The sequence below is a fragment of the Calonectris borealis genome, chromosome 23, assembly GCF_964195595.1.
Source record: "Calonectris borealis chromosome 23, bCalBor7.hap1.2, whole genome shotgun sequence".
Classification (NCBI taxonomy): domain Eukaryota; kingdom Metazoa; phylum Chordata; class Aves; order Procellariiformes; family Procellariidae; genus Calonectris; species Calonectris borealis.
The window spans coordinates 3,284,884-3,311,762 of NC_134334.1; the positions used below are offsets into that span (position 1 = coordinate 3,284,884).

General features: G+C 41.7%; 1 protein-coding gene across 5 annotated transcripts in view; it reads left to right on the top strand.

Annotated features, from left to right (window-relative positions):
* Nucleotides 1-26,879, top strand: part of DVL1 (dishevelled segment polarity protein 1) — a 118,509-nt gene that overhangs the window by 75,752 nt on the left and 15,878 nt on the right. For 3 of the 5 annotated variants that reach the window (XR_012677045.1, XM_075172356.1, XM_075172358.1), the window contains exons 5-14: nt 3,112-3,250; nt 10,076-10,169; nt 11,195-11,264; nt 12,046-12,185; nt 12,509-12,585; nt 13,070-13,137; nt 14,780-14,929; nt 20,832-20,963; nt 21,855-22,022; nt 22,545-22,751. Coding sequence is in view for 4 of the 5 variants with exons in the window: in XM_075172356.1 (XP_075028457.1) it covers nt 3,112-3,250; nt 10,076-10,169; nt 11,195-11,264; nt 12,046-12,185; nt 12,509-12,585; nt 13,070-13,137; nt 14,780-14,929; nt 20,832-20,963; nt 21,855-22,022; nt 22,545-22,751 (1,245 nt within the window). In the remaining variant the exon portion in view is untranslated. The remainder of the gene's footprint in view (nt 1-3,111; nt 3,251-10,075; nt 10,170-11,194; nt 11,265-12,045; nt 12,186-12,508; nt 12,586-13,069; nt 13,138-14,779; nt 14,930-20,831; nt 20,964-21,854; nt 22,023-22,544; nt 22,752-26,879) is intronic. The other 2 variants (XM_075172357.1, XM_075172359.1) reach the window with 1 other exon arrangement.

Sequence of the window (26,879 nt, forward strand, 5' to 3'; positions counted from 1 at the left end):
TCATGTCATCAGAGTATGGAATGCTTTGCTTCCTTGAAAGTTATCTGGCTGCTAGATAAGCAGTGCCGATGTCAATTGTTAGCTGTTCCAGTACTGTTTCCAGTGAATGCATATTTGAGTTATGCAATCTGTTGGAATAAGATGCTTTAATTCGCTCCACAGTTTCTGATGTTTCACTGTGTAGAAGCAAAGAATAAATGGACAAGGAGGCTGGACTTGATTTTATACTTAAACTGAGGCTGAAGAGATCGAGTTGAATTTGTCAGATGCTGTGATTAGCATCCAGGTTTCCAGATCCAGTGAAATATTTTGAACTCTAGGCTGCACTATATGAAGACTTAAAAAATGAATTTGTAGCACAAGAAAAGGAGGCATTTTAATTGTTCAAGTCTGTGACGTTCTCCTTAGTCTTAAAAGACAGAACTCTGACTGTCTAAAGCCTATTAATTTGCTGAAAAGTGCTGTTTTTCAGCTTTAGAATCTGGATGTCTTTTCCCTTCTCCTTTTTTTTCCTGCTTTTTTTATGGATGAAAGCAACTTTGAAAGAATTGTTTTGTTTTTTTTTTTTAAAGCCTGGATGAGTAGCTGAGGTTGAACATTCAGGGACTCTGTAGAATGGATTACTTGACCTTGCCTCTCAATGGTCAAAGTTGCCCGTTCCCGATGAGAAGAAACGATGCAATATAGTCTTGACCTCCTCAGTAACGATGCCATAAACCGCTCTATCGATTTCTATACTATCTGGATGAGATATTCCCTCTAAACTGTTAGTGCCAGCTTAGAAGGAGTAAAATTTGGCCAGCCTCTGTGTTTCTTTTTATCTGTACATACCTGGTGTATGCAGGCATAATTGGCTGCTCTTTAGATTTGTGGTTTAAAGGCAGAGCTAGGAGACTATTCGAGTGTGGATGTGGGATTCCTGAAGATACTTTATTTTCAGCTAATCATTTGTGGTACAAAAGCAGCACATTAATAGTCAGTTTCCAGTTTATATTAGACTGCAGAGTTTAAGGAAACCAATGAACACTCATTTATTCAGATAGAACTGAAACTTCAGGCCTTTAAATGCTTTCTTCCCACTGCGTCTATGAAGAGTTGTCATTCTGACGTCTTGAGTTGCTGTTGACAAGCTGATTAATTGTTTTTCAGTGAGAGCTAGTGTTACCACCCAATACTGGGAGTACATTATGGTAGTTGTGATGACCAAATTATGGGAGGAGAGGCTTTTTATACTGTAGAATGTGCAGTCTAAAAAGTTCCGGCAAATGCTGTTGTGTCTCCATTTCACACATGGGGAAGTGAGAGATGGAAATGCTAGGAGCAAGGAGCTCTGGAGGCAGAGCCTAATTGAAACCTTCATTTTTTTAACATCACACAGCCTTTGACTTTGAGGCACTTCCTAGAGGACAGCAGTCAGTCCCTGAGTCATCATTGCTGGTATGTGCTAGTTGCAGAAGAGGATTCAAGGCTTGAATAAATGGTAGCATCTCAACTGCCCTTCAGCATATGGCAAGATGAAAAACTAGTGTCAGTTCTGAGAAGGGTGATGAAGGGATGCTACTGTTCAGCTTCTCTTCAAACCAAAGCTAGGTGCTATTGCAGGAGGGAAGGAGCTTTGTTTTTGCTCTTACTTGAAAGAAGATTTGGTCTTCTTGGGTAGCCAGTGTAAGTGTTTTCACAGCCATTTTGTATGCCTATAGATGTGCCTAAAAGCTGGGCGATCAAAGGGGATATAGAAGTGACATAGCAGGAGAATTTGTTACAGCCTACGCTTCAATTATTTCACTTTGCAGAAATGAATGATTTAGATATATGTATAAAAAACTGAGATGAGATCTTATATATGTCTGTTACCTTTTATTGAGTCCCTTAAAACCCTTTATGGACATAAATAATTAGGCCCACGTTCCTTAGGCAGGAAGAAAACTACTCAGTTTTTTAATTTCACTGCTGAGCAATTTGAAACAGAGGAGTGAAGGCTAGCCACAGTGGGCTTCACAGCCAGGTATTTAGGGTGGCTCTTGGTTTTTCAAACCATGTTACTTTAATAGTTGGCAAGAACTGTCAATTAACTTGCAATGTGTACAGTTGCACAGCATCATGTATAATTCCTGCTGCAGACATTCCTCCTTTATGAAGGTTTTCTATCCTGTAATTGAAGAGCCGATCCCTTGGACCTGGGAGGGAGTGTTGAGTTTGGAGAGTGTGTTTTAAAATATCAGTCTGTCTTTTAAGCCTATTATGTTTATTTCTTGCCCAGGTGTCTTATCAACCTGGGCCTTTCTTGTTTCAGGGAAAGGACCGTTCTTGGCAAAATAGAGCACTTGCAGATTATGGGTCTTCTAATGAGAGAAGCAGGCAGAGGAGTTTGCTTTGCAGAGGAAAATTCATAAAATATCTCTAGAAAAAGATGAATCACTGCTGCCTTCAAGTAAACGGCGTTCTTACTGAGGGGATTATCTACAGGAATGTTTGCGTGTCTGACAACATTCACACAGCCAGGGATTAGTAAGAAATTGTTCTGAAGCGTCTTATGCATGTGAAATGGTCAAGACAATGTGACTTTGATAGAGCTGTACTGCCCAGACAGGATGGTGTAGGTATGGGGATAGGAACACGTAGCACAGACCAAGGGAAATGTGGTTTTATGGGTGAGAAATCAATAGAATTCATCAAGGAATGTTGTTTAACATTTTCTGTGCTGCTAGGCCTATCCATACCAAACTCAAATTGTGTTGTCTGCTGCTTTTTCAAGATATGTACCTTCCTGTTGACATCAACTTCTCACGGCCATTCTAATTGATGTTCTAATACCATTATAGTACTTGTTCATGCCTGCTACTTCTGCCTCGATCCGTTTATGGCTTGCCCATGAACTGAGCCATAGACAAATGAGAAAGTTAGGAAAAAGGTAGGTAGGCAGGCAGGCCAGCCAGGGCTTTTCTAGCTGTTGAATGAAATCAGGTTCTGCAAAGAGCTTGGTTTTGGCATAAGGATCCTCCTGCAGAGTTGTCTGCAGCTGTCAGTGCCAGCGTGGTGCTACTCACAGTGCCACTTCTTCCTTGCTTTTCCTCTGTGCCTAGTAATACTCCATTTATTTTGTTTTTACAGTCCCTCGGATCAATGGCCATCCGAAACTGGACAGACACCGTGAGCACCCTCCTGGTTATGACAGCTCTTCTACCATGATGAGTAGTGAGCTGGAATCCAGCAGCTTCATTGACTCTGATGATGATGACAACACAAGCAGGTAGGGCATTGCCATAGTGACTGAGCTATTAAATACTGTTTGTATCCATTTCCCAGCCACTTGACTGTATTTCTGGGCTTTCCTGAAACATGCTGGCTGGCGAGATGAGAAGATTTATATTGTCTCTTTTTTTTTATCCCCCCTCCTCTTTTTTCTGTTTTTAAATTTTCCTTTCTTTTCTTTTTTTTCTGCTACATATGATTTGAGTACTCATAATTCATCAGTAACATCATGTTATATATAATCACTGCTCTGAGAAACGAGCTAAGTTATTGGGGTCGCTATCCAAGCTGCCTATAGCCACTGTTCCAATTAAGAGAAAAATTCTGTTCCTGTTCTTTCCTTTTAATAGCAAGAATGATCAAAGCAATGTGCAACTGTGTACCTATTTATAAAGTAATAGTGTGAATATTGTTACAAAATACCTTCAGCATAGATTCCTAATAAGTATGCACTTCACTGAAGCTGAATTGTAAAGGAATTCCTATGTAATTGCATATCTGAGACCTATGAGCAGTACAGGAATTCATCAAAGTTAATGCTATTGCAAAGACAGGCTGGGATGCCATATATTTATGACTTCATAATTATTTTTTTTCTTTTTGTTCAGACAGAGAGAATGTGAATTATTCCTTGCTTTTTGCAAAAAAGCTTTCCATTTCAAGACATCCTTGTTAATCTCTAAATATATTTTTGTTGTTCCGTAAAAGGTTTATAAGCCAATACATTTCTTGGATTCAAAATAGCTATTTTTAAAGATGTAAAATCAATCAAAACTAATATTTTTCCCTTTCCTGGCTGCAGTGACAGCATTCTCTGAACACTGTCTCTAGAGCTGTTGTTCATCCAAGTGAGCTATGAAAACCCATTACAGATTTCTCTTAATTGTTAGAGGACAACAAGATTACAGATCTCTGGTGGTTCATAGAGATCTGTAGCTAAAACAAATAAGGTGCAATGTGATATTCTTAAATTCTAGGTAGAATGGAAACAGCAAAGAACAACTAGTCTTGGAGATACTTAAACATTTGCTATGTTTACAAACAGATTATTAGCTGATTGAACTTAGTGGATCTATTTGGTTTTGCAGTTAGTCATAGCTTAGAAACCTGTTGAAGAACAGCAGCTCCTTCAAATTCTGTTTAAAGGCTGGGTGTTTCCAAAGGTTGAAAGGGTAACTAAATGAACATTTAAGATTCGGTCCTTAATTAGTTTCAAGAATTTATTTTGCAGTTACAGTGAAGTTGCCAACACCTGAAGATACAGAAAGTTAGCCTTCTGGATGCTTTGTACTTCACCTGCCTATTCATGTGCATAAAGGGTTGGCAAGATCAGTAGTCAACCTGAATGTACTCTCAGCCTTCCTAAAGCCTTCAGGGCTTCTAACCCTCTTTCCCTCCCTAAAAAATCAAGCCCACAAAAACAACAACCCTGCAGTTGATTTTGTTTCTTGTAAATAAATTAATCATTTCCACGGCAGCAAGATATGCAGTAGGGCAGGATTAGCACAGTCAGGGTGGCCACTGAAGCACATTATACTAGACCCAGCTAAATCTTCCTATATTAATAACGTAAAGCTTCCCGCGTCTGACCTGAGAAGAAAGAGACTCTTCGAAGCTGCTGCGCAGGCCTTTTCCTTTCTAGGCTAGGGCAGAAGCTTTTGGCAGAAGCTTTTGGCACACAGAATAGCTGCCAGGCCAGCTAGTCAGGAAGAACAACTAAATGGAATGCTCCAAGGTATGCTGTTGTGTTACGGTGATGATGTTCTCAAGCAGATGAGCGATTGTGCTGGCAGGGAGAAGTTTTCTTTAGAGGCAAATACAGCCAAATAGAAAATCGAGCATGCTCCAGATCTGCTGGAGACAGCGGCCTGGGGAGAAAGAAGTTGAAGGGGGTAAGTTTGTTTAATAACAGCTGATGAACTCTGGTGTCAACCTGCATTGTAAAGGAGATTGTACGTGGAGGAGGTCACTGAGAGAAGAAATCAGTTGTAAAGGATGTTACTGTCTTGGAAGTGAAGAGGTTGTAAGGTTGAGGATGCTTTTCTAACAGTATGTGTTTGACATTGGTTTATTTTATTTTTAACCTTTTTTACCAACAGAGTTGGTTGATTTCCAGTCCAAGGAAGTTCTGTTGCATTCAGTTAGTGAGAAAGAATAATGTTTTGTTTCAGTGAATTAATTTGTTGACAAATATTACAGGACAGTACAGAACCCTTCAAGTAGTGTGAGTGCAGTAACTTATTTCCTTTGTTTTCAAAGTATGATATGCTTGAATGTTAGTGTTATTTGTAGGTCGTAGGTGGTATTTTGAGTACAGATTGATGTAGGGAGCTCATGGTAAACTTTACAGTAAGAGTCTTGTTTCTGTCGTCTGTTAAGCAAATAAAGGTCTAGCAGATATGACATCTGTAGCTGTAGGATTATTGTCAGCAACTTGCAATTAGTATTCCCAGTTTAATGTAACTTAAAAAATCAACTGCAAAAAAAATTGATTACGTTTATTTCTCATTTAAGAAACTAACATTTGTTCTTTTTAAACTATATGGATAAGCTTTCTTTAACAAATTGTTACCTTTTTTCCTTCCTTTGGGGAATGCAGATTGGACAAATTATTATTATTCTTTTTAAAAAAATCTCTTCTGTGGGATTTATTCCATAGCCATTCTGTTAGAAGTGCAGTCAGGGTTTTGGCCAGTAGCTAGTGCAGGAAATCGGTAGTTATGATTCCAGATTTGTTTTTCATCTTTGCACTTTATTTTTCCCAAAAGCTTGACTATACCGTCTTGTTTTGCTCATCAAGTTGTAATAATAACTTTTGCTCATTTCTGGAGATACTTCAGAGATCAAAATATTACTCCTCATTAGAATACACTTGAGCTATTTGGCATCCAGATACTCCTAGAATATGAGATATGCAGTGTTTATGAATGATTCAGGAAGGATACATTAAGGCTATGGATTTAAAAGAAATTACAAGAAGAGATGATGAAGTGTACCATAGCTACATGAAAATAGATATAGGCTTGACTCCTTTTTAAGAAATTGCAGAGACCGTGAAACCTGATGTTTACAAATAGGCTTTCACACAGTGTGGGAGTCTTGCCGAAACAAGCTGTCTTGCCTTCTACTTACACATGGGATTATTAAGGCAACTTAAGTCATTGTCCAGCTTTCCCCAAGAAGGGATGAAAAAACTGAGTTGAGCGAGCTCTCCATTATGATTTCTCCAGTGTAGTGAGTAACATTCTCTAATGTTTATCTGTATAGAAGCCAATGTATAAGCACACAAAAATGTTTCTGCAGTGCCTTCTGATCATCAATTCTGTGCAACTAGTGTGAGAGGCTGTTTTAGCTCAAGAAGTTACTTCTCTGAAATATTGTCTGGCCTCTTGAACTAAACCTGAACTGTGGCTTTTCTAAGGAACTGATTTCCATTCTTCCAGTCTAACGCTGAGGAGAATGAAAAAAATACTGCAGAATAGAACAACTTCACTTCTCATGTATTATCTGGTAACAGAAGTTCAGAGATTTGCCAATAAAGTCTGGTTTTGCTGGTTTGATTTAAAAGAAAAATCCCCAATGTTCACTGCTTACGCAGGAATCTAAACTTTTGGTCATGTATTGAAATTGAATGAGTTTTCCAAAGTAGTCTCACCCCCAAATTTCCAAACTAAATAGGGAGGGCAAAAGTGAAGAAGGAACAAGATGCTGATACTAGTATAAACTAATTGTTCACACCTTCATCACCTCAGCTGTGCTCTGCCTGCCTTTCTGTGGTGTACTTAGACTTTTCTTCCTTTTTTCCAGTCCATCTTTTTGGACTCATCCTTGATGTATCTCTCTAAAGATAGTAATGAAAGTATTTTTGTGTCCTGTACTTGATGGTAGATTAAAATATCCCTTCTAAGGACTCAGAGATATTTCTGTTTCCTAGCTTTTCAGTGCTGGCAAAAGGTATTTTTGTCCAGTCCAGTTTTAGAAAATCAGACTAAAAGCTGGAAATAATCATTCTTTGTTTTTCTGAACAACACCATATTGATGTGCACTAGAGTAGGAGGAAGAAATTGGCATAGCCAGTCAGCCTTGGCAGCCAGCAGATCTTATGTGCTGTCTGTGATCAGGAAAAATATTGACAGAGGAAGTCTACTAACATACGTTGGAAGGTACTTTTAAGTTGCGTACTTCTAAGGATGTGAAGTGCCATGAAATAGCACCAGATTACTGCCAAGACTGCTTGAGACAAAGAAATTCAGTGAACTGTCTGCTGAAACTCTACTGTTCCTATCCTCATTTCTGTAACTTGCTATCCAGATAAAATGCCCATTGTCTGGAAAATGGAGGAAGAACTTTGCTGCTGGGTGAATTCCCATCGTGATCTCCTGCTGCAGGCAGGTGTGACTTTCAGTATAGTTTTTATCTCCATTTTCTTTCTCTGCTATATGAACATTGCTAACTTAAAATTGTTTTTTACAGTAGGCAATGTTAGCCGGAGGCATTACCCCTTTCAGGGACATAGTAAATGGGAAAATGAATAAATGAAGTGACGTGTATGAATTTAATGAATTCTCTTTATCCACAGTAACCATTAGAGGATGTCATTCTAAAAAAGTTGTCAACAGGAAGTACTGCATACTCCTTAAGTGATACACACTGGGATAAAGCTATAAAATATGATATGGCAGTAGATGAAATATGAGTGTAGACAATGAAAATCAATTGCCTGGATGCTGTGAATGACTTTGAAGTGTGATTATAGTAGCCAAAAGGACAGATAAAATTTTAAGGTTTTGTCTTTTCTGCTATGGACTAGCTCAGCTGTCTCCAAAGCTGGTGGAAAGTCTTGCCTCGTCATGTTAGAGCAGGGCTTTCACACCCGTGCGTTCTGTCTGCAGCAGGGAATAGAGCCTGTGAGCAGAGGGTTTGTTTGCAGATTGGAGCGCTGAATTCATACTCTCATAGTGGAAGGGCACTCACATCTCTCTCATAGCCTTTGAAGGTATCTTGTTGCTTGACTTGTGTTCATGCAGAAAAGCTCCCCCAGTCTTTTGCCTCTTTTCTTTTTGCTGCCCTTCTCAAAGAGCAGGCAGCTTCACTGTGATGTGAGCAACATGCCTTGCCTTTCTTCAAATTCTCCTAAAATGTTGTGTGCTGGAAACTTTTAGCTGAATTCTACTAATGAGATGTTCTGGAAGAGGAGAGGAGGAGAATGAAATTGGAGAGGAAATAGGAAGAGGAAGAATATCGGTAGCAAAATGTAAGAGGAGGTTTTTATGTCAATCTTTCCCAGTGCTTTCAAAAAGAGTGGGGAATGTTGAACAAGTCCAATTTTGGGAGCCCTGCATCTGAGAGACCTCTTTATTTTTCCTGTTGCAAAGGTAAAGCCTCAGAAAACCAGGTGCTGTGACCTGTTTCTACAGATCGAGAATTATAATATTTTTGATCTCTTTTGAAAATACCACCTCTTGGCTCTTTAAATTAATTTGCCTTGCTGGGAGGGGAAAAAGGAGTGTGTGAGGTTAACATGCCTGAAATAGTTTTGTGAACTCAAAAAGAATGTTAAGAGATTCACACCCTCTGAGCAGTTCCAGCATCTGTAATATTCTGCTCAGTATGCTTGACTAAAGCACGCCTACTTTATGCAAGATGGGTTTCCCAGTGTGGTGGGTTGTAATCTAATGACAGCAAGCTCCTTTTTGAGGTTGCTGGTATCAAGTTTTGCTTGAGGTAGTCTAGCATTCCTGCACATGGGTAGAACTTTGAAGACAGGGACATGGAGACTGGGGAAAAAGACTGGCACTGTTTTCTTTCTGACAGTGCCAGTTCAATTACTTGTGTTGTATAGGGTTGGATTTTTTTAAACCTTGGTTAATGATGGAGCATTGCTTTGTCTTTTTTTGCCATTCTTAACGTAAGAGGAGAGATGTCTCTGTGGTGTTACACTGGTATCTCTGAAATCTAGGCTTTGTTCCAGGCTTCTGAAATTAAGTTGGGCAAATCCATTTATCTCTTTCTGTGTTTCAGTCCACTATCTGTAAAATGAGAATGACTAGCTTTCGTAACTCTTAGGGGGATCTTAAGGATTTATATGTAGAATGTGGCACATTTAGTGTCTACAAGTTTGAAGAGCCTGAAAAAAAACCACAATAAAATAAACCTAACAGAATATGTAAAGGTAAATCATATTCACTATTCCTCTGTCACTATTTGGTAGTAGCTGTTATCAGTTGCTACTTTATTTCATTGAATTCAAGCCCCAGTGTTAAGTTCCTGTTAACAGGGCAGATAGCAGCAGAAGAAAATAACAGCACCATGACAAGACTCACAAAAATTTATATTAAGAAATTCTCCAGGTTGTCTGTTGTTCTCTCAGAGTGGAGATTAAAATCACTGTTTAATGTACAGCTGTTCTTATAGTGTGTATTTTTCTTTGATGGGCCTGGAGTCAGGACCACCTTTAAAGTAGTGGAAGATGGCTACCTCTGACCTTTGGGTGGTTAAATCAGGGTGACACATGCCTGTTGAGATGTGGGTTGCATTCAGTCTTGCTCCCAAAAGAAAGCAAGCCAGTAAATTATACTCTCTGATCCATGCTGTAGTTTAGCTGGTATCTTCTCTGTGCTCCTAGGCAGAGGCTAAGATACAGCACGCGCTGGGATTGAGCAGCAATTCAGCAACAGAGCAATACGTTGTAAGCTAGCTGATGGCGTCTATATGATTTACTTTCTCGGGCATTTGTAGGAATCAGCCTCTTTTTTGGCAGGGTGCAGAGAAATGCAAATGGCTCAGCTTTACAGAGTTGACATTTGCTCTCAATTTCCCTCAGGTTGAGTAGCTCCACTGAGCAAAGTACTTCATCCCGGCTCATACGGAAGCATAAACGCAGGAGGAGGAAACAAAGGATGCGGCAGATTGACAGGGTAAGGTTGACATCATAATTTTCCAAGGAGGTGAACTGTGATTTTGAGTGTAGTATGTGAATTAGGAAGGGATTCAGAACAGATCTGTGCCCTGTGGAATTCATTGGAAAGGCTCCCTTTGGCTCCAGTCTAGCCTGGACTAAATCTCTAACGTTTGAAGTTCTGCAGCACCAGAGTCAAGACTCTCTTTCTCCTCTCCCTTTCTCCTTTTACTGTTAAGTGATCGCATTTCTTGTTGTCTCTTTCAAGACCAGCCTCTGCAGGAGAACCTCCATTATGCTACTGGCTGATGTGGGCAAGGGGTGTCTGTGTGTTAGACATCTGATGTATAAATTGCTGAGACTTGCATTCTGCTGAAAGGAGAAATCTACGTTTATAGGAAATCGCAAATCTTTTCTCTTGCCCTTTTCTGTGCTAGTCCTATGGTAGCAGAATGAGGATGGTCCAAATGACATACTTCTTGAAGTAACTGTTTCATTCTTCTATAAATATCAGTCTTCACAGATTAAAGAATGAATATACATACATTTTATCTCAAGAACTGGAGTAATGTTTTAGAAGGTATTTGATAAGCACGTTTGTATTTCATTTTGGAGGGCGGGGAGTGTCTGTCTTCTCGCTTCCTGAAGGATCAGGAGTTGTTCACTCCTCTCGTTAGCGAGGAGCCGTAGATGTAATAAATCACACTACGCTGGGCACTATAGTATTTAAGTGTCTGCCTGTCAGTCATGTAGTCAGGAAGCAGAAATGATTCAATGTGAGGTTCAGTTGAGAAACCTCAATACAGGAACTTGCTCTGTGTGTTTTGTAAACAAATCTTTGGAGAAAATGCAGATTGTGTTCAGATTTTTTTTCCTTACAGATTCTAAATGAAGAATAATTTTGAGGAGACCACAGTGGTTTCTGGATGCCTTCCCAATGGAAACCTATTAATCAGTTCCCGATGAATTAATCCTCAATAGTTGTTTTTATTGTCTTATTCTGAGCCATTTAAAACCTTAAGAATTTTCTGTTGTATTTTGCAGTCGTCTTCATTCAGCAGCATCACTGATTCTACCATGTCCCTAAATATCATCACTGTCACACTCAACATGGGTAAGAGGATAAGCAATGTTTTTTATGATGAATTTCAAGTGATGCAGATGTATTTTGTCATGGCATAGTAGCCTTTGGAGCCAGTAGAAAGTTCCTTGATTTGAAAGGATGCCCATTGAACTAAAGGGAATGGCAGCTGAGAGTTGCTACTCTGTTGACTGTGCCTGGGCTCCTAGTCCAGTACCAGATAGTTCTCAGCCATTTGCAGAAGCAGATCAGTATTCTTCCCGAGAAGCCCAGGGAAGGAGCTGGAACTCCAGGATATGGAGTTCTGCTTTTATTTCTAGGAATGGTAAGGAGTCAGACCTGTTAGGAGCTAGAGTAGGAGGGCACTGGAGGTTTGCATTTCTGCTGCTCATGCGTCTCTTTGTTTAGCCAGATAGAAGTGTGCAGGACTGCCAATTCAGCACCTTTCAGTAGCACCACATTCTTCCTGCTGCTGTGAAGTGTGGAAAAAACATTGCCTAATGCTGATCGGGTGGATAATTTCTAGGTGTAGATGTGTCTTTTCAATGTCGTTTCTCTCGCTGATTTTTTGAATGTAACTTTTCAGTGTCCTGTATGAAAAAACAATGTCTTTAGCAGCGTTTCCATGAACGTGCCAGGCAGACATACGCCAATAGGGTAACCTGAGATAATTGTAAGTCAAACATGGCCCAGCTGATGTGTTGAGAGAACTGATTTTTCAAGACTGAAGTAGCCTGGTGTTAGCTCTTCACTATCGTTCCAATCACCTTGTTTGCTTTTTTCCCCCCCCACCCTCCACTTTCTATCTGTATAGAAAAGTATAACTTCCTGGGAATCAGCATTGTAGGACAGAGCAATGACCGGGGTGATGGTGGCATATACATTGGCTCTATTATGAAAGGAGGGGCTGTGGCAGCAGATGGCCGAATTGAACCAGGAGACATGCTTCTGCAGGTTGGTCTGTGTCCAAAAATACGTGCTGCTGGCTTGTACATTGGTGGCTCAGCTCAGGCATCCCACCAGATCCATGGACTTAGTAATCAGTTAACAGAATGCATTCATACTCCGAGAAATGTGTCACAAAGACTATTATCACTTAAATCTATAATTCTTTGCAAACTCTGCTGGATAGTTGGTATGCTCTGAGAAACGGTATTGCTGCAGCTGCTCAAAGGAATGGAAACCGTTATAAGGCAAATAAATTTGGAAACAAATAATTATGATGTCTTTAACTTTCCTGTTGCAAAGCCTGACCTCTGCTTTTTGCAATATTTCAGGTGAATGATGTCAATTTTGAGAACATGAGCAATGATGATGCAGTACGGGTTTTACGGGAAATAGTCTCCAAACCAGGGTGAGCATATTACAAAATCTCTTGCTACTTATCCTCCATATGCAGTTATTGGTATTGGGCAAACCTCAGAGAAATCAACATTTTGATCTCAATAAGCAACCAGTGTGACTGCTGATCTCAAGTCTGAACTTCTCAGTGTAAATGATGAAAAGGTGAGACTGGTTCCAACGTACCAGCCAAAACCAACACAAACTAGGAGTTGCCTGGTTTCAGCAGCACTGTTTGTGTATACGATGAGCGTTTTAATATCTCAAGAACTGATCATTTGACAGATTTCACCAATAGTGCTCGTGATCTATGCAAAACCAGAAACATCCTGATACTGATTCATACTGAAAATACTTCGACAAGCATCTCAAAAGCGTTCTCAGAATGTACTTGACAACTGTAGGATAGGAATAAGTTTGTTTCAAAGCGTTTGTTGTAGCATTTACAACTTCTGTAGGGAAAGTTAAGAGTCCCCTTATTTGTTTTTTCTTCCTAGACCTATCAGCCTAACAGTAGCCAAATGCTGGGACCCTACTCCCAGGAGTTACTTCACCATCCCCAGGGGTGAGTACATATTGGTGCTCTTTGCTGAGTTCCTCTGGAGGCCGCAAGGTCTACAATATTTTCAGCTGTTTTGGCATCTGAACACAGATTTCCGTTCCCTACAAGTTTGATGCTTTTAAGTTTGGTTGTATTGTTTGTTTGCTTTTTGTTTTGGGAGGCAGGGGTTTAAGATACTCTTTCTGAGACTCCAGTGCCCACTGAATTCATGGGAGTTTTTCTTTTGATTCACATGGCTTTGGATCAAGCTCCTAACCTTTTGGTGGGTATATCCTCGTGTTCTTAACCTTTCAATTGGTAGAAAGTTTGGAGGATAACTGTACTTAAGTGTTAAAAAGCCTCATTTTGTCACACGTACATTTCTTAGAAAGAATTTAAACTGAGTATTTTTAAAATTTGAAGCAAACGACATTGTTTAATATACATAAAACCTCTTGAAAATGATCTAGTTTTAAAACTTCTGGCTTCAGTGGCTATAAAAGATCTGTGCTCATGTGACAAACACAGCTGCCTCCTACTGGTGAGTGCTCTGCTTATGATATTGAAACCAGCTTGTTACCAGTCCTTCTAAGAAGGTGAGGATAGCATTGTCCATTGAAATTAATGGAATAGACTTGTGCAGGCTGTGGGAGCTCACTCAGTGAAGTCCTTAGGAAAACCAGCACAATTAAAAGAAAAATCCCACAAACGACATATTTCAGATTTGCTACAGGGGGAGCTTGTGTATCAGTTTGTCTTTTGTTCAGCGAAGATGCATCCATTATTTTTCAAGGCAAACAGCGGTATATCTGTTGTAGGCTAAACTGGTTGCAATAATGTGTGGGATATTTTGAGGAAGTACCTAACATAGGCAGAGCTCTTCTACGTAATTTCTGGTTTTAAGAATCATCTTTCAAAGCAATGGAACAACAGCCACTGTAATTCAGAAGAAAAAAAGATTATGGGGAAAACTGAGTTTTATCCCCAGCTTTAAAAATTACTGGCTACGTGGCTCTTAAGGTCTGAGTGTAATTTTCAGTCTTCTCTGACACCAGTCTCTTCAAATGGTCTTTATGTCTTGTCTATTTATTTTGCAAGACTATTCCAGTCCTAAAAAGTTTCATTACGGTTGCTGAAAACACTGAGAGAGGAATTCCATGATGCCTTATCGCTGCAAATACAGAGCTCTAGAGTTACTGTTTTGATTCACCTTCAGCAGAAGATTCATCTTCTGTCTGAGTAGTTACTTTGGATCCAAGACCCTTAAAAGTAGGGAGAGATTTTCCCATCAGTGGGGGCAAAGCATTTGGTAGTACTTCATAGCATAGCAAAATGAGAAACTCTGTCTCACTGTATAGAATAATAGTGAAATATTACTGGACTGGTAGCTCCTTTCTCAAAAGGGGGAATACTTCACTCCTGCCGCAGTTGCGGGAACAGGAGTATCATGGCTTTATCCTATTAGGCTGCTGCAGCAATTGGCAGAGGAAACCAGCTACTGCTGGAAAGGTGCTTTTTGTTCCTTCGTGCTGGGGCTATCTCAGTCGTACTATCAGAATGGCAAGGACTTGCGCACCCCAAAAAAATTCCTTCTTACTCTAGGTCTTAGTGTTTACTGCAAATCTGACTCCATTTGACTTTTTCTCCCTTTCTGGTTGTTTTACAGCTGAACCAGTGAGGCCAATTGACCCTGCAGCATGGATCTCTCATACCACAGCCATGACGGGAGCGTACCCCCGTTACGGTATGAGCCCCTCCATGAGCATCACCACATCTACCAGCTCCTCACTAACAAGCTCAATTCCCGATTCGGAAAGTAAGTCACACTGCGGCCAGCACAGGGCAGGCGTCTTCTGCTCGGGGCCAGCAGTGCAGAGCTGTGCGCAAAACCGACCCCAGCCACAAGCACGATGAAAACGACAGCCACCACAGAACTCTTGAATGCTTTCTTAAATTTGTAATTCTTACGGGGAGCACAAAACCTTTTTTCCAAAGGTCACAAGTTAACGCAGTGGTGTTTTGCAGGGTTCACATTCAGGAAGAGGTGGCTTCTGGTCCCTTTTAAAGTTACAAGGCAGGCCTCCAACTTTATTCCCTCAAATGAATGTGAGAGCTTCTTCCTTGCATTTGACTGTTCTTCAATAAATTTAAATAATTTACTTCAGGTAGATGACACTGGATAATAATGTTAGTGTATCATTTAGGAAACCTTCCACTGATATTCACATAGCCTTCTTTTATACTTTTTTATACTTTTAGAATTTATTGAACAAGGAAAAAACAAATGTAATGTCCCACGTGAAATTATGGTTAGAGTTCAGCCTTCTTTCCTGGTTTGTCTAGCTGTGGCAGTCTCTAAACTAGTCATATCCATGTAACCAACAAGTTGTCATGATTCCTTATCTTGGAAATTTTTGTTTAAAGAATATAAACTCTTCCTTTCTTTTACTCTTCCTTTGCTTTCTGATGTAAGCATGGGATAAAAGCTAGGGTTTGGTTTGAAATACATGGCAGTAAGGCAAGACAAATAAATGAGGAGTGTGCATCTCTGAGAATGCTGTCCACTGAAATCCTAGTTCACAAAAGTGTTCATATTTAAAACAGCACTTCTGTTTACTTGACATGAAAGTTTTGAGGTACTTTACACCTTATTAGTATGTGTTTGTTTCCTGTAATATTAATATGGAAGTATTTCTCTAGAGATGCAACCTTTCTATCAGATTTGTTCATCTGTAGCAAGGAGATTTGTTTTATTTGTTTATATACACATAGAAATCTTGAAGTGGCTTTAAAATGAAACAATGCTACCTCAGTATGCATTCATTGAAAGCCAGATAAATACTTACATGTTTTACAAGGGATGCTTAAGCGTCTGCCAGATCTGGAGTCTAAATTTAGGACTGAGTAGCTTTTTTCATTTTGTAAGATTTTTCCGAAGGGAAAGGGAGGATATAATTTAGAAAAAACAACAAAACAAAGTGAACAAGAAAAACAACACTTTGAGCATTTTAAAGACCAATGTGGTGGTGTTGATTAGTGACAGAATCTTCCCTGGACAAATGCACGGCTGAAGCGTGAAAGTTTCATTTGCAGGGACCAGTTAAGTCCTATCAGACTACGTACGTGTCTGCTGCTTTTTTTTCTACCCTCTCTCAGATTTTATAAGCACATAGTTCCTGGAATTACACCTCACCTTGAATTGAAAGGGCAGTTATCCTTTTTGTAGTTGTAGTAGCTCAGTGCCTCTTTAGATAGTAGGCAGCACCACTGAAGGGGAAATACATCTGCAGCAGAAAGCAAGTGAACCACTTACCTGATGACTGCTTTATCTTGAGATGTGTTTTCAGCCTTACAGGTACTAAAGAATGCTGGGATCAAATGTATCTGCTGATTGCTGTCAAATAACGAGAGTCTGTTACTCTGCATTCCTCTTGAACTATTTATGTATCGTGTGCCTTGATATATAGTGATGTGATTGGGAAGTGTGGAACGCAGACGCCCTCTCAATCATACTTTTAAAATAAAGGTTATTTGGGAGCAGAACCACATTTCTGGAGACAGCTTCTCATTTCTATGCCAGTGACTTACAATGTTTCCTCTCCTGAATGCCAGAAAACGCGGAGTACCCCTGCCCTTTATTGTGACCTTCTGCTTAACGCTCCTTCCTTCAGTTCAGTCCCGCTCCCCCCCGAACACGGCAGGCAGCACCTCAGGGCCCTAGGTGCAACGAGCGCCTGTGGTGTGAACCTCTTTGGCAGGAAGGGCAAAGCTGGGGAGGAACGGAGGAGGAGAGAGAGGGGTGAGGAGAGGCTGCGCATTGACATCTCAAAGAACGAAGAGCTTCACGCAAAATGGAGCTTTCTAACTTTTCATGTTCCAGTGCAAGATTCTCTGTTTCAGTTCCTCTGAGGCTAGAGTTGCTGGTATTTGACGCAAATACAATATCTGTTCTACAGTATCTGGCTGTGAAGGTGGAAGCAGTGAATTAACGGAGTCATCTTAGACAAGTCTGTTTCATGGTTCCTTGTTTTAAGTATTGTGAATGTCTGCTGTTCTACTCTGTTTGTATAGCAAGGCCAGGATAATGTAAATGGACTGAACTGCTTTCCTTCTGACTAGCCTTCCTTTGCTCTCTAGCCTCTGGATCAAAAGCGAAGTTCTGATATCTGAAGCATTTGCACCGCCACCATCACTTCGATGCTAGTGATTAAAGTGGCTGAGATTTTGGGGCCGTACAAATCACCACCACACAGTAGGAGTTATATATTCTGTGTTAGCCCTTTATTTTCTCAGGTGCATTTCTTCAAAAACAGGACTATGCAAGCCAAGACAGACTGAGGGCATACTCTTCGCTGGGTAAAAAACTGGCTGGATGGCCGGGCCCAAAGAGTTGTGGTGAATGGAGTTAAATCCAGTTGGTGGCCGGTCACAAGTGGTGTTCCCCAGGGCTCAGTATTGGGGCCAGTTCTGTTTAATATCTTTATCAACGATCTGGACGAGGGGATCGAGTGCTCCCTCAGTCAGTCTGCAGATGACACCAAGTTGGGCGGGAGTGTTGATCTGCTGGAGGGCAGGAAGGCTCTGCAGAGGGACCTGGACAGGCTGGATCAATGGGCTGAGGCCAATGTATGAGGTTCAACAAGGCCAAGTGCCGGGTCCTGCACTTCGGCCACACCAACCCCAGGCAACGCTACAGGCTTGGGGAAGAGTGGCTGGAAAGCTGCCCGGAGGAAAAGGACCTGGGGTGCTGGTCGACAGGCAGCTGAACAGGAGCCGGCCGTGTGCCCAGGTGGCCAAGAAGGCCAACGGCATCCTGGCCTGTATCAGAACTGGTGTGGCCAGCAGGAGTAGGGAGGTGATCATGCCCTGTACTGGGCACTGGTGAGGCTGCACCTCGAATCCTGTGTTCAGTTTTGGGCCCCTCGCTACAAGAAGGACATGGAGGTGCTGGAGCGTGTCCAGAGAAGGGCAACGAAGCTGGTGAAGGGTCTGGAGCACAAGTCTGATGGGGAGCGGCTGAGGGAACTGGGGGTGTTTAGTCTGGAGAAGAGGAGGCTGAGGGCAGACCTCATCGCTCTACAACTACCTGAAAGGAGGTTCTAGTGAGGTGGGGGTTGGTCTCTTCTGCCAAGTAACAGCGATAGGACAAGAGGAACAGCCTCAAGTTGCGCCAGGGGAGATTTAGATTGGACATTAGGAGAAATTTCTTCACCAAAAGGTTTGTCAAGCATTGCAACAGGCTGCCCAGGGAAGTGGTTGAGTCACCATCCCTGGAGGTATTTAAAAGACGCATAGATGTGGTGCTTAGGGACATGTTTATTGGTGGACTTGGCAGTGGTACGTTAACGGTTGGACTTGATGATCTTACAGGTCTTTTCCAACTTAAAGGATTGTATGATTCTATAGCAATTATTGCTTTAAAAAGTATCTTGTTCTCCAGCAGTGTTCTGGCTGATGCAGGAGAATATTCTCTCGCAGTGGTTTGTGAGTGTTGGACTCGCTGCCTCAGTCAGTGCAAACCCTGCTCCCTGTTTACTCTGCTAAAGGCAGATTTTTCCAGCCCCTGTTCTGCCACTACAGGACCCCTATCTGCAAAGTAGTGCTGTCCCATTCCATGACATTAACTTCAAGTGTTTCGGTGTTTCTTGAAAGTCTTGCTGTTTTAAAATGCAGTCCGTTGATGTTGTTGGAAAGTTCTCTTTCTCTCTTGCATGGACTTCAGAGGATTTTGAATTGAGACTGCAGACTATTTCTGCTTAATAGTATTCAGCCTGAGGTACCGCGTAATTTCCTGGGGCCTTTTTGTTTGGGCAAATGTCTACTTCCTTACTCGAATAAGGATACAAGCCAGTGGTGGTATTACATTGGTAGGACTCAGTTTTCCTGGAGCATACACCTCTTTTATTACCAGGATCTGCTAATGGGAAAAAAATGCCACTCAAAACAAATAACCGAAGCTCTGAGAAAGAGCTTTGCGGTAGATTTGGTTCCCCAGAAAGGAGTTACTGTCTGTGCCGTTCTTCAGCTTTGCACATACCCGTACAGGTGGTCAGGTAGTCAGGCCCACAGCTGACTGAGTTCAGACCAAAGTAGGTGCATTTCAGATGCATCTTAGAATTCTTCATAGTTGTACAGCAACTAGCAGACTTAGAAAATATTGATGATCATTTGGCCGGTGGTGTTCTTTATATGCCTATCGCAGGTCTCCAAGAAAATACAATTTATTGCTCCCCACATACTTTACTTTAATATTGATTTGTGGTTTCCCCCCCGCCCCCAACAAACATGTTGCTTTTTGCCACTAACCAAACTAACTTAAAGCAAAAGCCAAATTGCACTGTTTGTTCAAACTTTGTAAGTATTGAAACCGCATGCATAGATGGTCTGGGATATTTTCACGCATATTAGCAGTGCATGTATTGCAAGAAGCATTTTCAGTTTTCATTGTTTCATGCTTGTTGTACCTTTTATCAAAATTTTGGGTTGCTGGAAAAGGGCAAAATTGGTTCCCTTGTGCTTTTGAAAGGTGGGTGATATGGGGAGCTGGGAGAAGGGAGGGGAGGAGGGTTTCTGAATTCCTGCTGGAGGAGAGTCTGTACTACAAACACAGGACACACACGCTCGACATGAATTTTCTAGGGCTGTGAAGATGGGAGCAGGAAGGAGGACTGGGTGCTGTATGCAAAGAATATCGTTTTATTATGTTTAGACAGGATGACTGAGTTCTGCACAGCTATCACAAGAAGGCTGGTAGGCTCTTGGACCCAAATTCACCCCACTGGGCTTTCAATATTAGATGCCACTTTGCCTTTATGTATGTAGAAGGAGTTTCTAAAGGAACTAGACTCCTACGGTAGGCACCTCAGTTCAGCAGGGTGAATCTCAGCCCTACTGTTCTGTTTTTATTATAAAAATTGATCAGGAAAGTATGAAGCCTCTGGTAAGCCAGCTCTGCCCACAAGAGTGTGAATGGAGCAGTGACGGCTGCTGAAGCATTTGAGAGTAGTGTTTTTTTAAGTGTTCTGCAAGAAAGATGCAGGACAAAGTAATGCTGGTGACTTGTTAACTTGTAATACTGCCATCATTGGGATCCTGGAAGGTTTTTTTTTGAAGGAAACTACTAGCCTTTATCCTGATGATGGAAGCTTGCTTTTCTAATTTCAATTCTCCCCAATTATGCTGATGTCCAAATTTTAAAAAAACAAATGGAGATTGATTGAGACATGGTCGTCATCTTTCTCCATGCAGATGGGTATTATTCCTGACAGTTAAACCAAAAGTTAAAGAACAAGCCAAAAACCCTTGTCCTACAGAGTTTTGCATACGGTGCACTGAACCATTGGGTGGGTGGGGGCTGTTCATGGCAAATTGAAATGGAAAGCAATGGTCATAGACCTCCTTGGGTTTCCTTTTCTGCAAATCTCAACGCAGCGTGGATTGAAAGAGTGCAGTGCTATCTATAGCTGGTTTGTGAAGTCAAGACACGTAGGGACTCAGCATCTCAGTGACTAAACTGGTTGCACTGAGCACAATCTCTGAAGAATTCGTACAAATGCTGTAATTTATGCCATTGATGAGGGTGCATTTGGGAACCTTTGTCTTTTTTTGCATCTGTTGGTAAAGCTGTGTCTTGAAACGTTTCATCCAGATTGGGAACTGAGAAGTTCTTTTCAGACTTGATTCATTTCAAAGAAGCATGTAACCTTTCTTCCTTTTAGAATTAGAAGAATCTCCCTTAACTGTGAAGAGTGACATGGCTACTATTGTCAAGGTTATGCAGCTACCAGACTCAGGCCTTGAAATCCGGGACAGGATGTGGTTAAAAATCACCATCTCCAATGCAGTGATAGGTAAGCAGATCAAAGGAATGCTGGGGAGAAAAAAAACCAGTGGCTCTTTGGAAATAGGCTGAAGAAACTATATGAACTTTTTTTTCCCTGTCTATGACCTCTTGTATTTCCTTGACTTGGTATCTGTGAACAACTCTAAGTGGGACAGGAAATAACTAATAGTCTTGTTTGAGCCTGGACAGCCAAAAATACTGCACGTTTCTCATGCCCACACACAGCTGGTCCTTAACCCTTACTTGTTACGGCTCAAGTTTTCCATGTAACTACTTGTGGCAATCTGCCCAAGTTCAGCAGAGCAACAATCCCTGTAATTCCAGCTCCAGACAGCCACACAACCTTAATAAAGCATCTTAAGTACATTTAAAATTACCACAACTAGTCTGCCTTTGATTCTGACGGTCCTGTGACCTGAACTGTGCTAACATTTAGTCAATCTAGGTTGTAGTTACTTCTTTCTGAGAAAGGGATTGGAACCCAGGTCTTTTGACAATATAACATCTGCCTCTTGAGGAGGACGACTCTCTCAATCACTTCTGTTCTGTAAATCTGGTGTCATTTTCGTTGCTGCAACTCAGAAGGGGTTGAACAGTGTAACTATAAAATTTCCTGTGTGCGTATTTGGTGTCACTGTTAATGTAGTGTTCAACTGGATGCAAGATAATTCTTTGCTTTCTTTATTGATGTTTGATGGTAACTAATTTAGCAGTTAGGCTGAGTCTTGAAAATAACATTTTAAGCTCTTTGCAGCAAGATTGCTACATACTCATATTTGCATTCAATACCTGGCACAGTAGTACTAGTGGGCTACCTGATAATGTGAAGATTAAAAAACCAAAAAAGGTCAATTTGGCTGGGATGATCCTGTGTCTCCTCTTTCTATTCTCATTTTAGGAGCAGATGTGGTTGACTGGCTTTACACACACGTGGAAGGCTTCAAAGACCGACGGGAGGCTAGAAAATACGCCAGCAGCATGTTAAAACATGGCTACCTCAGGCACACTGTGAACAAAATCACCTTCTCGGAACAGTGCTATTATGTCTTTGGAGACCTCTGTGGCAGTAAGTTCCCCATCTGTGAAGGGCAAAGCTGCATGTGTGTTGTCTTTTCTGCGGTCGCAGGATGCACAGAGGAGAGTCCTACAGGATTTCACAAGTGGGCTTTCCGAACAGGCCGTTATTCTGAAGTTGCATGACGAGTGGCTGACATTTCCTGTTAGACTAAGCAATTAGACCACTTGGAAGAGAAGGATGAACTCATCAAATAGGGCATTGCACTGAGGCTCAAGAAAGCAGGATTTATTTCTGGTGATGCCACAGACTTCCTGCTTGTCAGTCACACTCAGTTTCCAATCTGTAAAATGGGTATGATTCCTCCTTGACTTACGGAAATGCTGCAAAGATACCTTAGTGCTCAGTGGTAAATATTGATGTCTGCCCTACTGTGTGTGGTATTTTGAATGAACTCTGGAGGCTGAGTCCCTCTAGTCCCTCACCACACTAGGTGCTGTGTCAGCCATCATTAATGGACAGGAGTCAGCTGCTAGGTAAAAACACAGTCTTCATCTTTTCTCTCTTTTCCAGATATGGCTGCACTGAACCTTAACAATGGTTCTAGCGGAGCCTCGGATCAGGATACCCTTGCTCCACTTCCACATCCTGCTGCTCCCTGGCCATTAGGCCAAGGATACCCGTATCAGTATCCTCTGCCCCCTCCGTGTTTTCCACCAGCATACCAAGACCCAGGCTTTAGCTATGGTAGCGGCAGTGCAGGGAGCCAGCAAAGCGAAGGTAAGATGGTTAATCTGGTATTTATTTCTACAGCTGTCATTATCCCTGACCATTTGCTTGAGTTCCTTCGTACTGTCTGTGCTCCTGTCTTGTGGTTTTGTATGCTACCTGCATGGATTTGGTGCGACCGCAGTTAATCACGACTGTTTGTGTACGTGATGGAGTGGGTGAGCCTTTCAGCTCTGTATTGAAACTGCCAGCAATGTTTTAACTGAATCAGTAGAATAGAATACATGCTGTTTATAGTTACGCTGTAGTTCTGTACCCCGTGCAAAATGCCAGTGGGGAACTAGAGCCGAGCTGTTTGTCAAGTCCATGGTGGCATGGGCATCTCTACTTTTCCTACCCAACAGCACCACACGGAAAACCACTGCTTAGATAAAGCTGATCAGGCCAACATTGATGACTCAATTGTCCACCCTGTTAAAACAGATAAACTATTGCCCCCCTTTTTAGAGGTCAGAGCCATTACAAACAGTGGGGCTGCAGTCAGTTGATATTGCTAGAAATGAGGCCATTTCATTGCTGATGGGACAGGGATTAGAACCAAGGTTCCCTTGGCTTTCACTTAAATGCTCAGTACGAAAGGAAAATCACTCTCTGCTTGTGTGAGACAAGCATGAGGTGGCCAGCCAGATGGTTTACAGGGCTGAAACACTGCTCACAGGGAGGAGAGTCTCTCTTGTAATATATGACAGAGAAAAAAAGATAATACTGCATGGATTAAAAACCTGACCTCCTCCTTTCCTGCCCTCGGATAATTTTGTCGTTCATTTTTAAACCTTAGTAAATAAAAATCATGCATTTTTTGGCTGTACAGATAAGGCCCTTCTGCCTTTTTTTTTTTTTTTTTTTTAAATATCACTTCCAGTGTGACTTTTGCTTTTGGAAATGCCAGTAAAGAAAGGGTGAGGATTCTCTGTGTTTTTGTGGTGAACATCCAGTAACTTGGATGTGACTTCTTCCTGTTTACTGCAGCCAGTTAGATTTTGCAAAATTGCACAGAAGAATTTCAGAACAGGAACTTGCTCACAAGATTTTAGCACTATTGCTTCCCACCTTATCTGAAAATAAGAAGTGTCTCTGAGGAAGCTCACAGTGGTATCCAGAGGTTTTAGAACTGCAAGCTGATTGTGCTGGAGAGAACGCGATTATTTTTTTTGGCAGCAGGTTCTGCGGGCAGTAGAATATTAGATCTCTGCTGCTGGAATAGGAAAGGTATGGTATTTTATCCATGCGACCTGTGTTACTGGCTAAAGAGAGCCTTATGAAAGGCGCCAAGGTGTTTAATTTTGAAGGATTTCAACACTTTCCTTGTTCTTTTGGAAACTACACTTTTGTGTTGTTTCTTGTTTTGTAACTGTTATTCCCTTGTTTTGTTCTGAGCAAGCATTAGACTGAAGGATTCATAGAGGAATGGCTGACTCTAGGGGATTGGTAAGCTTCAAATGCCTCCATAATAATAATGAATTCACAGCATGATCATTTAGACTCTTGTGACCCAAATGTTTAGCTGTATTTTTTCTTTTTTTTTTTTTCCTTTTTAATTGTCTTGGACGCTCAACCTGTCTCAACGCACAGTAGTCCAATAGCGTGGCATTAGCATATCAACCTGTCTGGCCCCTTGTGACTGTGCTGCAGCAGCTACAGAGGGAATGGCATCAGATACCTCACTGTCAGCTCAGACGGGAAAATCCTATCACCAATCTCTTCATTGCCCTTCATAAAATAAATGAATAAATAATTCCAGCTCCTAATTTATTAGTCTGATGTCATCCATCTGGATTGGATTTATCTACCAGTGCCCTTCAACTGCTCATTTCCTGAAAGACACTTGAGCACTGTCCAGATGTCTCAGGCAGGTATTAAGGGTACTGGGACACAAGATTGCGTTGATCGCTTTCAATATAGAGTGTTAGAATTCGGTTTCTTGTGAAGCCTCTCTTTTATGTGCAATGTTAGATCATAACTGAATTCATCTGGTGAACAAGAGCGCTGCTCAGAGCCCATTGAATGTCCCATGTTTTTGAGATGAATGCAGTGTATTTGCTGATGATTACAGACAAAAGCCTAAGATTTGGGTCAAGAGACAGGCTGAGACGTGTTCTGGCGAGCAACAGATGGGGAGGAGAAGATCTAGCAAACTTTTATATGATGTTGCAGTTCTGTTCAAGGCTCTGTTCCAGTTTAGGTTGCTGCTTATTTCATCTGAGCCACATCATCTGTCCCTGCTTGTGGTACCCAGGGCTTAGGTTATTTTTAAAGGCTTGGGCAGGTTTAATGTAGGGAATGGCACTGGTGTGAGGACCAGCTCCTCTGCAAAACATCACCTCTGTTACCATAGTGTTTAGATCAAAGTCACGTCCCTGTTCTGGTAGATGCTCGCTGTACAGATGGATAGTAAGAGATCATCAGGTTACAGCCTGAAGAGATGAAAGAAGTAGGAAGGATGGATTTGTTCAAGCTCACGGGATGTCAGTTGTTGGGACAGGAACAATAGAAGGGTCTTCAGAGCCTCTATACACGTCTCTGGAGGCTCTCCTGCCCCTGTCCAGAAGGATTCATGTGGAAACTTCTGTTCCCATGAAATGAAATACTGAAGCAGCTGGAGTCTCTGTGGCTTTAGGGGGTGGAAGTTTGGTGTCCAGCAGTTACAGAGAGTAAAGGCTGATGATATGTTGTGGCAATGCTGAGTGCAGCTTTTCTAGGCACTTGAAATGCAGATTCTTTAAATCCATTTTATGACACTTAGGTTTAAAGTTGGCCTTAGGTGGAAACAAACACTGCTGTGGTTGTGTCAAGTTAGCAGCATTTGTAGTATTTTGGTGGAGGCAGCTGAACCCATGCTAATATCTCCATTTACAGATGGAAGAAAGCTGAGGCACAGAGCAGGACAGTGTTTTTCCCAGAGCAAAGAGCTGATAGGGGTTCCAATCAGCGAATACCACTTCAGAGTCCCAGGCTCAGAATATTAACTTCAAGTCCAGTGATTTTGTATTCTGTGTTTTCCATCTACCCCCAGTTTTTCTTGCACTCTGCAGGGGAATCTAGCCTTTCAACTATACACACCAGGTCAGTCTGGTTTTCCTGTCTCTTCCATTTGCTCGCTCTAAACATCGGCTGGAGCAGACAGAAGGTCATGATCATCTGTAGCTCAAGAAAGGAGCGGCTCAGAATCATTCTGGTTTTCCCGTTTCAGTGACCCCAGGGACTCAGTGGCTCATTCACACGCAAAAGCTGGTCCCCTATTCTGCTGGCTGGGGATCCTTTTTGGGAAGACAATCTTGCACTAAGATGGCATGAACTTAATGAGATATTCTGTGGGTTGGTTTATTGTTTTTTTTTAAAGAATAATTAACTTGGAAATGTCTCCTGACATCATCCTAGCTTCTCTCTCATGGTAACAGAGCATGACCTTCAACTTACATGTAAAATAAGTTCTGAAGTTCCGTGAAGCTTGTGTGTAGCAACAACTCAGCTTACACACCAGCAGCAGTCCGTTGTTTTTCTGAGTTGATTTAGAGGCCTCTGCTGGGAACATCCTGCATGTTACCGATTTGTCGTAGAGCAGTTCAACAAATAACTGTTTTTTGAAGAATTCTCCAACAACAGAACACTGTAGTGATGAATTTTAAAAGAATCTACCCACTGAAGCCAGCAAAAGGACACGTTAACCTCAGGTGATTTGGCCCTGGGCGTAGTATGCCCAGTGTGACCAAGGATGATAGAGATGGCCAATAAGTTTCTTTTTGAAAAGCTTTGCCCGTAGAAGATAGCAAAGACAGATGCAGTTGCAATTAGACTGAACCTCGTTTGCTTATGTCAAAACCCAAATGCCGGCTTCTTCCTCCCTTTTTTGCTCCTCCCCTCTCTCCAGTCCGTGGGGCGGCAGCGGAGCAGATGCTTTCAGCCAGTGGTTCTAGGCTAGCTGCTGCTTTCACTGTGCAAGCTCCAAGGTGTCTACGTGTACCTGTGCATGGCACAACCTTGTCAGCTTTGTTCTACCAATTGTCATTGCTAAATCCCATAAGCCACCACAGCACGTTCAGGCCTGGTTTTGTCATCATTGTTGCCATTGCAATGGTCATTCCCGGATCCGCGGGTTTTGGTAGGAGCAGATGTGGGAGA